At 32.5% G+C, this 18,257-nt stretch overlaps 1 protein-coding gene across 2 annotated transcripts in view; it reads right to left on the bottom strand.

The window, feature by feature from the left end:
* The window catches only part of DPYD (dihydropyrimidine dehydrogenase), a 798,071-nt gene that overhangs the window by 545,251 nt on the left and 234,563 nt on the right, over positions 1-18,257 (bottom strand). For both annotated transcript variants that reach the window (XM_041748593.1, XM_041748594.1), the window contains 2 exons: positions 10,372-10,568; positions 3,408-3,489 (listed from right to left, as the gene is read on the bottom strand). In XM_041748593.1, the coding sequence (XP_041604527.1) occupies positions 3,408-3,489; positions 10,372-10,568 (279 nt within the window). The remainder of the gene's footprint in view (positions 1-3,407; positions 3,490-10,371; positions 10,569-18,257) is intronic.

Below are 18,257 nucleotides of genomic sequence, written 5' to 3'. Positions count from 1 at the left end.
AATAAAAAATAAAAATTCAATATTCTAATTCTAGAAAAAATAAAAAGCCTATTCAATATGATTAAAATGTTATCTCAAAGACAAAAAGATGCCATGTATTAACATTCTTTTATAACATACTAGAGATTCCAGCCAATGAAATAGTGGGAAAAAAATGTACAAGTAGAGAGCAAAGTCTCATTATTTTATTGTGACACCACCTAACTGGAAAAGTATAAAAATTTATAATTTAAAATTAAGAAGACACAATCTATCAAGCTATTAGATATGAAATAAATTCAAATTATTCAACAGGAAATTTAACTAAGAACATAGTTGGGAGTAAAGATGAATTAATCTTCGTTTTGGGTATGATGAGTTTATGTTATTTGGATGACAGATGTGTTCATTAAACTAATAAAACTACTAAAAACATAGGACTAGAGTTTGGGGCTCCTGGATGCCTCAGTCAGTTAAGCATCCAAAGCTTGGTTTGGGCTCAGGTCAGGATCTCAGAGTTGTGGGGATGAGCCAAATGTCAGGCTCTATGCTCAGTGGGGAGTCTGCTTGGGATTCTTTCCCTCACCCTTTCCCCTTATCCTCCTTTGAACTTTCTCACTCTCGGTCTCTCTCTAAGATAAATACATATTTTTTAAAGACTTTTTACAATGTTTTTATTCATGAGAGGCAGAGACATAGGCAAAGGGAGAAATAGGCTCATCCCAGGGAGACCGATGCAAGACTTCATCTCTGACCCCAGGATTATGCCCTGAGCCCAAGGCAGACAGACACTCAACCATTGAGCCATCTAGGTGCCTCAATAATTTTTTTTTTTTTTTAAAGAACATAGGACTATAGTTTGAAAGGATGGTTTTAAGGGAGCCAGGGTGGCTCAGTCAGTTAAGTGTCTGCCTTTGGTTCATGACCCCAGGGTCCTGAGATTGAGCCCCATATCAGGCTTCCTGCTTGGCTGAGAGTCTGTTTCTCCCTCTTCCTCTAACCCTGCACCCTACCTTACTTGCTCTTTCTCTGTCTCAAATAAATAAATACAATCTTAAAAAAAAGAAAGGTAAATAATTTTTTTAAAAAAAGAAAGGATAGTTTTAGGATAGTCCTTATACTACTAATTGGCAAAAGTAAATTCTCAATAATTATCTGTTGAATAAATGAAACAAACCTATTAGAAAGAAAAAAGAAAAATTGAATAACCAATTATATTAGAAGATCATGAGAGCCAAAAATACATATATACAGACAGTCACATATAAACACATACACACATACATACATTAAGAATGTGTCATATGCTGCACAGGAGTCAAAGAGTATGAATCTAGAGCAAAATTCACATCAGTGCAGGAAATTATTGTAGACTTTAAAATATAAAATGTTAGTTGAGAAGTACAAACAGAAGGGACTTTAAGAAGAATTTGGTGAGGAGAAAAAGGAGGGAATAAATGTACACGGTTTTTAAAAAATGTATCCCTTTAGGTCTAAAGTTTATAAATTGTAATAGCTGTAAGTATCCTATCATTAGATACAATTCCTCAAAGCTGAAAAAAAAATCTCCTTGCTGTCTCTCCCCAGAATTATACGTACAATTTATTTCTTACTAAGCAAGTTTTAATAAATATCTCTTTTTATCTTAAAAACAACCTGAGAGGTTTTAACTATCTTAAAAAGATAGTATTGACCTCCTCTTTAATTCAGGTTCTAATTTTTTCTTGATAATACAATCAATTCACAAGGTTTAAAAATCAAATGCACAAAATGGTAGTCAATTATTCCTATATCTTTCCTAAAGCAATCTTATGCTATCATAAGATATCTCTTCTTTCCAGAGATATTCTCTGTATATATAAGCAGATAAGTTTATATTTTACACAAATGGTAGCACACATTCATACTTCTTTTTTCTTTTTCTTTTTTTTCTTTTTTAGTAGTACACACTTTTACCTTTGAACAGATATTGACCAAATCTAAGGATATTAATTGATTTTGTCAAAATTATCTGACTATAAAATTAGAAAGTTACATGACTACAGCTAAAATGTATATTTTTCTGGCACTCAGTACATTCATTCACTCCTATGTCCTTGATGGGTTTCCTAATGAGAATAATGGGTATACCCTAATTTATGCAATATATCTGGTACTCAAAAATTGAATGTAATTTTGCAATTACTTATCAGAATAATTTAGAAGTGCTTTAAATTAATTTCTGATTCATCTTCAATTGGTTCTAACACCTTACATATCACTGATTCATCTTCAATTGGTTCTAACACCCAGCGTATTAGTTTACACCTAATATATTAGTTTGAAGTCCCAATAAATACTCTTTTCCTTACTTAATGAGATTTAATAGGAACTAGTATTCAAAATGAAAGACATTTAAAAGAATATATTTTTAAAAAGCAAAAAATCACCCTTAAATGATCTATTTTGAACATTATTTTTGAACGCCAAGCTTTCATGAAGTTGTGCACATCTGTTCTATGTACTTATTTGCTATAAGATTATTTGTTTAGTGATTATGTGTAAATGTTTCATCCCAGCCACTGCCAAATAAAATGTAATGAGAAGTATAAAAGCACAAAATACTGTTTTGAGTGTTTCCCCTTTTTATTATTTTAGTTTTGATTTCTAAATGCAAAGAGCCACGAGTTTGTTAATCACTTTTCAAAATATCTTTTGCATGCACTTATAGAATGTATTATGTAAATCACAGTACTTTATTAATATACTGTGTATATCTACTATATATAATTAACATTTTTGAAACAAAAATAGCAATATGTTCCAGTGAAGAACCAGAGTATAATACTCCTAATTAATAGAAAGGAATAGGGATATGTACAGACAAATTCTGAAAACATAAATGTTAACTTTTGGCCATCTTTAAAAGAACAACATTTATTTCACAAAACAAGGAAAAAGACAAAGCTGTTGCTTCCTACCCCACTGATTTGCTGCTTATGTTAAGAAAGGATTATCACATTAACACTACAGACATGATACATATAATAAATAAAATAAACCTCTGCAAGAAAATATGGTCCAAATTGTGAAATACAAATGTTTCGGAATGCACACAACTTGCATGAAAAAAAATGTGATTAAAGAAGCCAAATCCTTCTATTAGCTGCAGTGAACCCCTAAAGCAATTTAGGAATTTGTTTCTTACAGACAATTAATCACATGCAGGCGTGCCAGATGAGAACTATTGATTGCCCTTTTCCAGGCTAGTGGCATTCAGACAGTAGACAGACAAATGCCCTAAGCAAGGAGAAGCATCTTTCGGCTTCTGCCTGGTGTAGCTTTTAATTGTTCTTTCCTAAAATGTGTGACATTTTGCTGTTAATCTTTAGTGTAGAGCTTACTCCTTTCTCTTTGAGCAATACACATGTGTTAAGTTTTTCATTTACCTTTACACCAAGGTCCTTCATAAGCTCAATCTCAAAATTCACCGCATCATATGGTAGCCTGAACTGAGGGATTTCAGAAATACTGAGGGGGAAAAAAGAAAACAAAAGGAAAAAAAAGCATTTGTTGAAAAATTATTAATCTTTAAAAAATAGCAACATATCTATATTGATCACAATTAAAAGAAAAAGCACCTTTTCTAAGAGTATTTTTGTATCACATGAGTGTGAGAATATCCAAATTTTACATACATAACAAAATATTATATGAACAACAGTAGAAACAGTAGCAAATGATGTGAAAATAAGTATAAACAATGGAAACAAATAAATAGACAATTGGTCAAAAGTTAAATCCAATACTTTTAAGTTTATTAAAGTATTTACTTGAATTATCTACTAATAATCTATGAATTCCTAAGAAAATAAAATCTTAAAAACACAAAAGTTAGCTGAAACTATTTTTAGTGTTTAATATACATAAATACACATACACACATACATATATATTCCACAAATACACCACGAGCTTGTTCAAATTCAAATCTTAACTTTGTATTACCATGCTGTTTAGGACATTATGAGATTGGCTCCATCTGATCTACAGAACATTTTTTATAGTAAACCAATCTTCTTCTATTAAAGCAGTAGGTGTCCCAAAAGGATACAGTCATTAAAAAGTAATCCTATTTAATATCAGTGCTCGCTATTTGCACTTAAAAAAATGAGTCCTAAAATATAACCATTTCAACAATATAAAGGTTTATAGAGTATCAAAGTCAAGGGCAAGTAACTCTTCAATGTTTTGTAGCAATAAAAAGGATATGTATGTCAGGAACATATAGTAATTCATTTATTCAGTTATCTACTTATTCAATAAGCATTTATAAAGTGCCAGACACAGCATTAGCTGCAGTGATTTCATGGTGAATTTTACCAAATACCCACTTTCAATATATTCTCATTCTGGTGGGGAAAGTTACATAAATAATAATTACAATAGAATGTAGTACATGCAATGAAAGAGATATATTCAGGTACTACACATTTGTAAAATAAATAAATAACTGTTGAAGATGAACCTAATGGATCCTATCACTGCCAAGTCTTTCAAAGTACACATGCATATTTTTCATTCTTTGGTGACTTAAGAATTTAATCTTTTGATACATAAAACAATTTGTAAGATACCATGCTCAGTGCTATGGAAAATACAATGTATTAAACAGTATAAAATCAATCCCCTACACTTAAGGAATTTTTCATTTGGTTAGGACATAAGATTATATGTAAGAGTAAATGTGGGCCTCAGTCGGAGATAAAAATCTCAAGATGACATGTGGACTCTAGCCACCTGACCTTGAAGTCATCATAATGCTCTGGGCACTACAGTCAGAGGCCTTTGTACAGTATTAGAAGTGATTATGGATAGTTATATTGTGACATATTTTACTCACAAATGGATGAGGTCAGCAGACCTCATGTATACACACACACAGATGGGGGATGTATACACACACAGTACACTGTGACAAAATATCAATGTGAACAAGAGTATTTCAAAGGAGGGGAGGCTTATTATGGGATGAGATAATCAAGTAGGTGAAATATGACAAATGACTAATTCTCCATTAACTGGAGAAAAGGGAAGGGATGAAAGGACAAAGAAAACGCCAAGGAAGAGAAACAGAAAGGGGAGGAGGAAAAAAGTGTACATGCTGTGCTCAGGGAATGAACAATGGAGCAAAGGGATGTTAGGGGTGTTGGGAAGCTTTATCAGGAACACCACAGCCCTGCGTCAGATTTCCTGAGTACTGGATGAATTCCTCCTTGTCACCGAACTTTAAATACCATCTACATGTAATAAATCTCACATTTTTATCCTCATACCTAAATTCCAGACCTTTATGTTCACTTGAATTCTAATAGGTATCTCAGATTTATCATGCCCCAAACTACACTTTGGATCCTCAGAAAATTCCATTTTATAAGTTGCTCAAGCTTCAAATTCCTTCATCTTTATTCCCTTACCAGCAAAATTCCAAACAGGCCATAAGGAGGTGTATTGATTTAGACTATTTAAAACAGTTGTAAGACTGATTAAAATAAACCTGTTTTATATATTCACCATGAGCTGCTCTCAACAATGTCACTGATATTCTAAACTCTGTCTCCCCACCCTCCCAAAATACCTTTGATAGATCTAAATTCTAAATAATCACTATTGTGGGTGCCTGGGTGGTTCAGTTGGTTAAGCATCTGCCTTTGGCTCAGATCACAATCCCAGGTCCTGGGATTGAGTCTCCAGTCGGGCTCCCTGCTCCCCTGCTCCCCTCTCTACAGGAAGCCTGCTTCTCCCTCTCCCTCTGCTGGACACTCCCCCTGCTTGTGAGTAAGCAGCTTTCTCTCTCTCTCTCTCACTCCATCAAATAAATAAATAAAATATTCAAAAATAAATAAATAATCACTATTGCTATAGAGTTCTAGTAATATGTTTTTAAGTTTGAAATTGTCCCAATTTTATTACCTATTCTTCAATAAGCATGGACTTTTACAGGGAAGTTAATATTGGAAATGCAAGATAAACTGTAGCCACTGACACATACTGATTCAGCTACAAGCATTACTTGTTCCAACTTCCCATAGGCAGCATTTGTCTGCACCCTTCACTATTACATGTTCTAATGAACGGTGGATTTGGAATTGATAAAATGATAGACATGATGCAATATGAATTATTTCAATTCTAATATTGGGCAACTAAAGGAGTTTTTGTGTTTCAAATTAAAATTAAAGTAGGGACATCGTGTGAACTGTATCTTTAAAACTGAAATTATTTCAATCGTTAATGTTTCGTTTTATAGGAATGAATCAAAATAATTTTTATTACTGATTATCATGTGAATCTTTTTGAAAATAACTTTTTTGCATAGACTAGACAATAAACATGTTTAAAAAAAATCTGCAAGCATCAAATGTGCTAGGTACACACCATTAAACTGCCATTAAAAACAAAACAAAACAACAACAACAAAAAACCCTCATGCATTTGTCATCTCTGACATATTCTATATTTGGTTTATTGTTTTATTGTCTGCCTTCCATCACTAGAGCGTAAGCCCCATGAGAACAAGCACTTTGCTTTGTCTGTATTTGAGCTCTAGTGCCTGAGAAAATGACCAGCATATAGGAGATCAATAAATATTGAAGGAGGCTGTGAGTAAGGTAAGGAGGGAGGAAGGGAGGATGTGAGGGAAGGAAAAGGTAGGTAATATCAGGTAATGGCTTTCTGTGTGAAGCTAGGTCCATTGTCTCCTAGATTATGGGAAGCTATTGAGAGATTTCAAGGAGAAAAGTTATATAATCACATTTGGAAACTATAAGAAAAATGAATTTGAAAAAAACAAATCAGGAAGCAAAGAGAACCATAATGGAGTCTACACTACAGTGGTGAGATGTCAGGGGCATAGAGGTCAAGGGGTAAAACGGCATTTTATAAAGTAATCACACAATATAAATTGCCAGGCCACTGAAGAGTAGTGCACGGAATTCCCATAGGTTTTGGGGATGCCATCCACTGAGAGAGCATATTCAGGAAGAGGAACAATACGGTGAAGTTTATAAGAGAAAATGTCCAGGATTTGAATGTATGACCAGGACAGAGAGGTTAGAACTAATAGAGATTTTTAAATAATATAAACTTTAAATAAATTTTTAAATAGTTCACAAGTAAGTGGTAACTGAAACGATGAGAATAAATGAGATCACTGGCAAGATTACATGGTGAGAAAGGGGATAAAAGAATGAAAGAATATGACTGGAAAGATTACTTTCCAGGTTTGTTGTGCTTATGAAAACAAACTTCTATTCCTCTGTGCTCTTCTAACAATCAAAAGCATTGAAAGAGATTTTTCTTGTGGCAACCATATCCTTTAGTATTGTCAGTGGAGTGTCAGATAACCTAAAAACAACAACCCCAAACAAAACAAACCAAAAACTTTCTTCTATGTTCATGTTTCTTTCAAGTAAATGGAATTTACCTATACCAAATCCTATACTTTTCAAAGCACAATTCTAATACTTTTAATAGAGCTTTGCTTCTATTTATGGTACAGGTGCCACACTTTATATCTGTGCTGCATCACATATTTTCTTAAAATATTTCCTATTGATAAAACTATTTCATCTAAACCCCATTTTTATTGTCAATTAATATGAAATGAAACAGACATAGTGAAAATGTTTGAAAAAACTAAAGCAAAGGAAACCATTGCTTTGATTATCTTACATAACAAAAATGTCATAGTTCATGTATATTAATTTTTAGAAAGAAAAGACAAAATCAAAAGTACACACACACACACACACACACACACACATGCACACTTACAGTTTAATACCATCTTTATTTCTCTCTATTACCATAATATCAAGCCCTTTAACCTTTTCAAACTCATGTCCTGAAAAAAGAAGCCACAGTGGTAGGAATGCAAAACTACTGATTATTTTAATATTGTCGCTGCATCAAAAAAATCAATCCTGTTCAATGCAACAGGGATTAAGTCCTTGCTATCTTTCACCAACTCAAGTGATTTTTTTTAAAAAAAGTGGTTGTGATACTAATTCACTAGGGATAAAAGAATCTGTTTGGATGCAAAGGAGAAGGAAAGATAAAACTTGACATCACCTCTTTAAGCAATTGATTTCAAATACAAAGCTAATTTAATCTTTTTTAGCCACTTTGAAGATACAAGAGAATGAGAGGCATCTGTAAGTGAGAAAATAAATTAACAGGAAAAGGTTGTAGTTGTAATGCTGGCTAGATTCCAATGTCAGTTTTTATAATCCTGTAACAGTGGTACATAATGCCTCTTCCATGGGACGGTCCAAACAAGGCTGATTCAACATTTCATATTGTCCCTAGATACTGGGAACATTCAAAGGCAAAGGAAAGAAAATAAATCAAAAAAGAATTTTTAAAAAATGTTTGGTTATTAATCCAGGCGAATCTGTCCCACTAGAAAATGCTCAGCAAATACATAAAAATATACAAGTTTAGTGTTAGTTTATATGATTTAGAAATGCCTATTCTGCATTTGAGTTACAGAAAGATAGAGATGCCACCAGCAACCAGAATAATCTACCAAAATTGTCCACACAGAATAATTCACAAACAGGGCTTGTTTCATTTTAGGCTTCTTGTGAAAATGCAATTAAGGGGCAAAAAGATTTTTCCTAGACTACTAGGGTAATACAACAATTAGGTTCATATTTTTTAAATTAGCTCACGTATTCATTGATGTGTATAATTGAAAAAAAAATTTACAATGCTTATACATATGTTGCTAATAGATTATGTTTTTCCTAATTAATAAAGCTGTGGTAAAACACCATTAGAAAGATAGTCTAAATCATTCCAGCAAAATAATATATTAGGTATTTCACATACCAGGAATAAATAAAAAAACTTTATAAAATATGTTTAATCCCTTAAAACTCATAGTGGTGAAGCATCAATATAGAAAAAAAATAATTATTTCTTGACAATCAGGTTATTTTTTCTTCAGTTTATGCTTCAAATCCTCTTTAATAGGTTTTCCTATTATATGATACCTTGGCTTGATGATTAAGTCAAATAGTTTTATATTAATGCAAGCTTATCTTGGGTTTAGCATATAGTCATTTGACCAATATTGACATTTTATAATTACTGACACATATTTATAGGTTGCATAAAATATATAACACATAAGCACAACTTTTAGTCAAAACCTGGTTAAATGTATTCCCTGTGATGATTAAATATGATAAATTTACTTTGAAAATAGTTTAGTAGCCATTACACATAAATGCTATAAGTACAACAGATATGCCAAATGATAGTATTTTATAATTCAAAATTTTCTGATGTAAGATGATATATTCATAAAAACAATAAATTGAGTAATATTATTAACTTCCCACTCAAATTCTTTCATTTTTACATCATTTTAAGTAATATCCATTACCCATTTAAAATAAATTTTATTTCATTCTAATCACAAACGTAATATATGTTCATTATAGAATTCTATATACTTTAAATAAAGCAAAGTTCTCCAGTTTCTTTTTTTTAAGATATGTTTATTTAGAGAGTACAGGGGGGAGGGCCAGAGAGAGAGAGGGAATCTCAAGCAGACTCCCTGCGGAGTACAGAACCCGATGTAGGGCTCAATCTCAGAATCCTGAGATCATAACCTGAGTCAAAATCAATTTGGATGTTTAACCAACTGAGCCATCCAGGCACCCCCTCTCCATCCAATTTCTAAATATGGTTTGAATATCTGATAATCACTAATACAAAGTAAATATTTTTCATTTCAGTGAATGACTCTTCTGGGAATTAAAGACTGTAACTGAATTCTCTTTTACAATAATGATGCTGATTAATATCAAATATTAGTAAGGTATTTATGAAATAAAACTGCATAAATGTACATTAAATGGAACAATTTTAGTAGACTGACATAATTTTAATTAAATGTAAAAGTTAAGAGATTTTAAACTGAAAATATGTGAGCAGGACAAGTCTATGTATACAACAGAATGTATTACCCCGTATTCCACAGAGCTAGGTTTTTCCTATCTCTCATTTCTCTAATTTTCAGATATACCTCCATTAAAGGACAGATTCACAGGGATGAAATGAGTTTTTATATGACTGTTTCCTCTACCCATAAAATATTTTGCTGAGATTTATCTTAAATTCACAATACTAGACAGGGAAATTTTTAAATAAATATTGCTTAATGCCAACTGTAAATTTAAAGTGAATAATGAAATCAAAATTGAGCATTCAGAAAAAGAACATTTAAAATACCATCTGTGAGCTTGAAGTTCCTATACGATTATGAACCAACAATATTCATAAATGTGCTATGCCATCATTTTTTATTCTATAAACATGAGAAAAAAAAGTAGGCATTACCTTAAACCACCAACATATTCTTGTTTTTCAAAGATAGTGATATCAGAGTAGCCTAATCGAGCCAAAAAGGAAGCACAACTTATACTTGCAGGCCCAGCACCAAAAAGAGCAATCTTTGCAGAATAGGCTTCAGGCATTTTTTCTGGAGGAGGCAGAGAAGGATTTCGAATTTGTGTGATATTCATTGCTTTGAATACCTATGGAGAAATCAATTGCCATGGTTAAGAACTATAAACTAACTTTTATACCTTCAATTTGATGTTTCAAAGGCATTAGTGTTTTAAATGGAAATATAAAGTACATTTTCAGTATTCATATGTTACAATTAGAAGTTGTATTAGGTCAGGAAGATGACATCTTACACTTGACTCTTTCTCAATCTTTGGAATCTCTTTTCAGGGTATCACCTCCTATAGGTGTCTCACTTTACTTACACCCACCTCTAGGCCAAGTTAAGTGTTCCTGCTCTGAAATCCTTCCTATAGTATATGTTGTATGCCTCCAACATAAACACCAATGTCTATGTGGCATGTTTCCATGTTAGTCAGTAGAACATTTGTTCCTTGAGTCAGAGAATATATCATTTATAAACACACACATATAACTTACAACTATATGTTTTAGTCATTTTTAAAATCATGTCACCATTATACTACCAGCAGTTAGCACTTACCCAGCACATAGAAAACATTCAGTAAATAATCTATTGACATCTGCTTCTAATTATGATAGATTAGCTCTTTTTCATTTAAAAATTGTATTTAAATTCAATTAATATATAATGTATTATTGGTTTCATAGGTAGAGGTCAGTGATTCGTCAGTCTTATACAACACCCAGTGCTCATTACATCACATGCTCTCCTAAATGTCCATCACCCAGTTACACCATCCCCCCCTCCAGTCCTCCAGTAACCCTCAGTTTGTTTCCTATGATTAAGAGTTTCATGGTTTGTCTCCCTCTCTAACTTCATCTTGTTTTTTCTCTTCCCTATGATCCTCTGTTTTGTTTCCTAACTTCCACATGAGTGAAATGATATAATTGTCTTTCTCTGATTGAGTTATTTCGCTTAGCATAATATCCTCTAGTTTCAGCCACGTCATTGCAAACGGCGATATTTCATTTTTTAATGGTTGCATAGTATTGCATTTTGCATGTGTGTATGTGTGTGTATCACAGCTAGATTAGCTTCTGAAGGATAACTTTTTAAAATATTTTGGAAGTACTGAAGAGCCACCTGAAGTAAGTCAGGGGCCAAGATCTCAGAGGAAAGAGAGTAGCAGAGAAGTGATGACAGCTCAAAAAGTTACTATTACCCTAAGAGAATCAACCACTTCATATCAGAGGGAGGAAGGCTATGAATCTTGTAGAGGATCACAGCTCAGAAGAGACAGCAAGAGATTTTGACAAATTCCTAGGACTACAGAGACACACAGTTTGGGAAATTTAAGAGATCAGAAACCAGAAGCAAAAGAAAGTGCAGAAAAGTGAGCTTAATTTTTAAACTGCATAGGATAAACAGAAAATCTCTGTAAAGAAAAGAAGTTTCTGTACTTTGATGATCCAAAGGAAACAAAAACAAGTGTAATTGTTTTAGCTAAGAAGGAAGAACTCCAGCTGAAACTCTTGGAGAGCTACACTCTACAAGTGGGACAAACCAGAGGTAGACAAGCAAACTGAATCAGCTCAGCCCTTGTGAATAAAGGTGACTAGTGATTAAGTTCACACTGTATTTATTTAATAAATGATAGAATGGACATTCTGTGGAGAATAATAAGTCAACCATAGCATTTAAAAATTATCATATACAATGCCTGCATTTTTGGCAAAAACAAAAAATTCTAGGCTTGCCAACAACTAAGAACTAAAAACTGCCAAGAAATAAGAAAATAGAGATACATATAAAATCCAGTAAGTGTAGTTACCAAACACAGATTTTAGAATAACAAGGATTAATATGTTAAAAATTAAATAATAAGAATATGAACTTTACCTTCTATTTGGAATTCTATTCAGAAGGAAAATATCTTTCAAATATGAAGGCAAATTAAGACATTTGCAGGGAATGTTTGTTGGAAACAATAAAGGACATGAATAAAGGATAAGAATGAAGAGTATTAAAGGAAGTTCTTCAGGAAGGCACAAAGGGCACTGAGAAATATAACTATGTGGGTAAGTGAAAATGACACAGACTATAGTTTACTATAAATGAAAACTGAAATACATAATAAAAGGTATCAGAGGTTAAACTGAGTGAAAGTGCACTGGATCATAGCTTTGTCTAGGAAGTGGTAAAAATAATAATATTTATTAGGCATTAATCAATTAAGGATGTTTTACATCTACAGTATCAACTAAAAGAATAGTGAAAGAATATTTAACAATTAAGTTGTTGAGGGGAAAGTAGAATTTTAAAGATACTTTAATAATACAAAAGAAATAAATGAGAGAAAATTAAGGCAATAGTTGCGTGGAAGGGGAGAGTAGCAGAGGAGAAAAAAATAGTAAGAAAGTGAATATAAATTACACACATGTGAATATTACATTACATGTAAGTGGATTAAAATTACAATTAAAGGATTAAGAGTAGAAAAGTTATAAAGATTGAAAAAAGTTATTCTAAAAGTTATTCTAGAGCCAGGTGGCTCAGCAATTTAGCACCACCTTCAGCCCAGGGCGTGATCCTGGAGACCCAGGATCGAGTCCCACGCCAGGCTCCCTGCAGAGCCTGCTTCCCTCTCTGTCTGTGTCTCTCATGAGTAAATAAATAAATTTTCTTTTAAAGAAAGTTATTCTATGCAAATACTAAACAAAAGAAAGCTGGTGTAGGTATACCAGTATCAGACAAATTAGACTTTAAAGAAAAATGCATTACTAAAGTTAAACAATAATAATAATGTCAATCTGTCACTAAGATTTTCCTCTAAAGCTAAAGGTTAACTGAATAACAATTTCAGAATCTATAAAGAGAAAGAGAACTAAAAGTGAGAAAAATGGATCAATATTTTCTCACTATTTTCTTCTCATCAAAACTTGACTGTCAATACAAGTGGCCTATGAATACATACATATTAAGGATTAATTATGTAATATTTAATAGATTACCTCACAAGGTTATTAGCATTTTAGAGCTAAGTTAGGCAAATGGGGTTTTCTTGGGAGTAAGTTATCAGGGAGATAGGACTTGATGTTTTTCTTGAATTCCTTCTATATTCATCACCAACTACACAGATGAAGTAAAGCATTTCAAACTATTCAAGGAATATCCAAATTATCTTACTTAAAAATTATACGGTGGCTGGGTGGCACAGTCGTTTTAAGTGTTCACCTCTTGGTTTTGGCTCAGGTGGTGATCTCAGGTGCTGATATCAAGCCCTGTATTAGGTTCCATGTTCACCATGGAGTCTGTGTAAGATTTTCTCTCCTTTTCCCTCTTGTCCCTCCTACTTGCTCTCCCTTTCCCAAGTAAATAACTAAACCTTTTTTAAAAAATTAGAGAGTAATATTAACAAGTACTATAAGACCTAATAATGTAGTCTGAGCTAAATGGCCCCTACAAATGTCCCCACACATTTTGTTCCTTCTATCTTAATACTTTATCACATTTTACTGGTAAGAAACTGATAGGCTTCCTCCCTTAGAACATAAGATCTTTAAATGCAGACATCATATTTGAATTCATCTTTTAATTTCTAGTGGTTTTAATACAAAAGAGGTATATATTAATTGATATATATTAATTGTATATATTGAGTTTATATTAAATTAGTAATATGATTATTTATTTTCACCAAAATTTAGGTTTTACAAATTACAGATATATTGTTGCTCCTTCCTTTGCTATCCAAATAACATAGATTTTTCTCTCATATTATTTTTGAATCAACATGTTTTACCTTTCATTGCTTTCTAGCAAGCTGAAAAAAAATGCAATTCCAATTCAAAATTACTAAACAATTTTACTGAATAATTAATAGAAATGTATTTGAAGTCTACTATATTTTCACAAAGTAAGTCATATACTTTTCACAAATCAATATTTAAAACATACCTTTAACATGACCGGGAGACTTTTAGCTAATTTTTAAGGGAACTGAATAAATGCTAATCTTTCATATATAGTTCAGTACTCACAACTTCGTGAATAACTAAGAACTTTCCTATGTTAAAATTTACTACCATTTACTACCTTTAGTGGACTAAATGCTCCAATCAAAAGACATAGGGTGAAAGAAAGGATAAAAATAAGGCCCATCTATATGCTATCTACAAGAGATTCATTTTAAACCTAAGAATACCAGCAGATTGTAAGGGAGGGGATGGAGAAAAATCTATCATGCAAATGGATGTCAAAAGAAACCCAGAGTAGGGATACTTATTTTGGATAAAATAAACCTTAAAGACTATAACAAGAGACAAAGAACACTATATAATAATACAGCGGAAAATCCAACAAGAACGCCTCACTTACATTAATGCCTAGATCAACTAAGTACAAAATCAGCAAATAAACAATGGCTTTAAATGACACACTGGAACAGATGGATTTAACAGACATATTCAGAATATCCCATCCTAATACAGCAGAATATACATTCTTTTCAAGGGCAAATGGAACATTCTCCAAAAGAGATGACATATTAGGACACAAAGAAGTCTCAACCAATCCAAGAAAATTGAAGTCATACCATGCATCTTTTCTAACCACAATGCTATGAAACTTGAAGTCAACCACAAGAAAAAAATCAGGAAAGATTACAAACATATGGAAATTAAATAATATGCCAGTAAGCAAAGAATGGGTCAACTAGGAAATAAAAGAAGAAATTAAAAATATACATGGAAACAAATGAAAATGAAAACAATGGTTCAAAACCTCTGGGATGAATCTAAAGCTTTTCTAAGAGGGAAGTTTATAGCAATACAGGCATACCTCAAGAAGCAAGGAAAATATCAAATAAACAACCTAACCTGTACATAAAGGAGCCAGGAAGATAATAAGGAACAAAACCTCAAACCAGCAGAAGGTAGGAAATAATAAATATTAGTGCATAGATAAATGATATAGAAACTAAAAACAAACTAGAACAGATCAATGAAACCAGGACCTGGTTCTAGGAAACATCAATAAAATTGATAAACTTCTAGCCAGACTTATTAAGAAAAAAAGAGACCGTACTCAAATAAAATTACAAATGAGAGGAGAAATAACAACTAAAACCACAGAAATACAGATGATCATAAGAGAATATTATGAAAAACTACATTCCAACAAATTGGACAGCTAGAAGAAATGGATAAATTCCTAGAAACACATAAACTACCAAAACTGAAACAAGAAGCAATAGATTTGAACAGACTGAAACTAGCAAATGAGTCAGTAATCAAAAAAACTCCCAATAAACAAAAGTCCAGGACCAAATGGCTTTATAGGCAAACTCTACCAAACATTTAAAGAATACATTCATATTCTTCTTAGCTATTTCAATACATAGAAGACAGTGGAAAAGTTCCAAATTCATTTTATGAGGCCAGCATTACCCTGATACCAAAACCAGATAAAGATACGACTACAGACCAATATCCCTGGTGAAAACAGATGCAAAAATTCTCGGCAAAATACTAGCAAAATGAACTCAACAATACATTAATCACATAATCAAGTAGGATTTGATCCCAGGATGTAAGGGTGTTTCAGTATTTGCAAATCAATCAATGTGATATATACATCAAGAAGAGAAAGGATAGGAACCATATCATCATTTCAATAGACACAGAAAAGCACAACATTCATTCATGATAAAAACCCTCAGCAAAGTAGATTAGAGGGAACATAACATTAAAAGGCCATATATGAAAAACTCACAGATAACATCATCCTCAATGGGGAAAAGGTGAGACTTTCTTGTCAGAAACAAGAAGAGGATGTCCAGGAAATGAAATCAGTGTACAGAAATCTGTTGCATTTCTTTACACCAATAATAAAGCAGCAGAAAGAGAAACCAAGGAATCAAACCCATTTTAAGATATCTAGGAATAAACCTAACCAAAGATTTTGTAAAAGACCTCTATTCTAAAAACTATAAAACATTGATAAAAGAAACTGAAGACAACACAAAGAAATGGAAAAATATTCCATGCTTATGGATTAGAAGAGGAAATATGGTTAAAATGTCTATACTGCTCAAAGCAATCTACACATTTCATGCAATTCCTATCAAAATACCACCAGCATTTTTCATAGACCTAAAACAAACAATCCTATAATATGTATGGAACCACAGAAGACCCAAAAGAGCGAAAGTAATCTCAGAAAAGGAGATATGGAGGCTTCACATTTCCAGACTGTGAGTTACACTGCAAAGCTACAGTAATCAAAACAGTATTATTATTGGCATAAAAATAGATACACAGATCAACATAACAGTATTGAAAACCCAGAAATGAACCCACAATTACATAGTCAATAAATCTTTGACAAAACAGGAAAGAATATCCAATGGGAAAAAAGTGTCTTTCAACAAATGGTGTTAGGAGAACTGGACAGCAACATGTGAAAAAAATGAAACTGGACCAGTTTCTTACACCATACACAAAAATAAATTCAAAATGGTTAAGACCTAAACATGAGACCTGAACTTCTTTTACATTGTCCATAGCAACTTCTTTCTAGATATGTCTCTGAAGGCAAGGAAAACTAAAGCAAAAATAAACTTGAGATTACATCAAAATCATTTGATTCATATGACACACTGGAACAGATGGATTTAAGAAAGGAAACAATAAAACTAAAAGACAACCTCTGGAATGGGAGAAGACATTTGCAAATGACATATTTGATAAAGGATTAGTACCCAAAATCTATAATGATTTTCTAAAACTCATCACTCCCCCCAAAATAAATAAATAATGGGCAGAAGACATGAATAGACATTTCTCTCAAGACATTCAGAGGGCAAACAGACACATGGAAAGTTCATCATCAAATATCATCAGGGAAATGCAAATCAAAACTACAAGGAGCTCTCATCTTACACCTGTCACAATGGCTAAACTCAGCAACACAAGAATCAACAAGTGCTGGTAAAGATATGGAGAAAAAGAAACACTTGCCCATATTGGTAGCTTGCAAACTGGTGCAGCTACTGTAGAAAACAATATGGAGGGTCCTCAAAAAGGTAAAAAAGAAGTACCTTAGGATCAAGCAATCACACTATGGATATATACTCAATGAATACAAGGAAACTAATTCAAAGGCATATATGAACTCCAATGTTCATAGCAGCATTATTTACAATAGTCAAGATATGGAACCAGCCCCTGTATCCATCAATTGATGAATGGATAAAGAGGATGTGATAAAAAAATATATGTATGGAAAAAAATATATGTATGTATGTGTATTTATATATATAAATATATATTTTTAAATATATAAATTATATACACAAGTGTATATATATGTGTGTATATAGATACACATATATAAATTATGTACACATGTGTACATATATATGTGTGTGTGTGTGTATATATACACACACACACACACATATATATGTAATGGGACACTATTCAGCCATAATAAAGAAAGAACTGCCATTTGCAATGACATCGATGAAACTAGAGAGCATAATGCTTAGCGAAATAAGAGAAAGATAAATGCCATATGATTTCACTCATATTTGGAATTTAAGAAGCAAAACAATCAAAGGAAAAAAAATAAGAGAGAGAGAAAGAGACAAACCAAGGAACAGCCTCTTAATTATAGAGAATAAACTGAGGGTTGTCAGAGGGGAAGTAGGTGGGGGACGATTTAAATAGGTGATGGGAATTAAGTGCACTTGTGAAAAGCACTGGGTGTTGTTTGGAAGTGCTGAATCACT

The sequence above is a fragment of the Vulpes lagopus genome, chromosome 3 (assembly GCF_018345385.1).
Source record: "Vulpes lagopus strain Blue_001 chromosome 3, ASM1834538v1, whole genome shotgun sequence".
In the NCBI taxonomy this organism is placed as follows: Eukaryota; Metazoa; Chordata; class Mammalia; order Carnivora; family Canidae; genus Vulpes; species Vulpes lagopus.
Note: the sequence above shows the minus strand (reverse complement) of the source record. Positions and strands in the feature narration are given on the sequence as shown.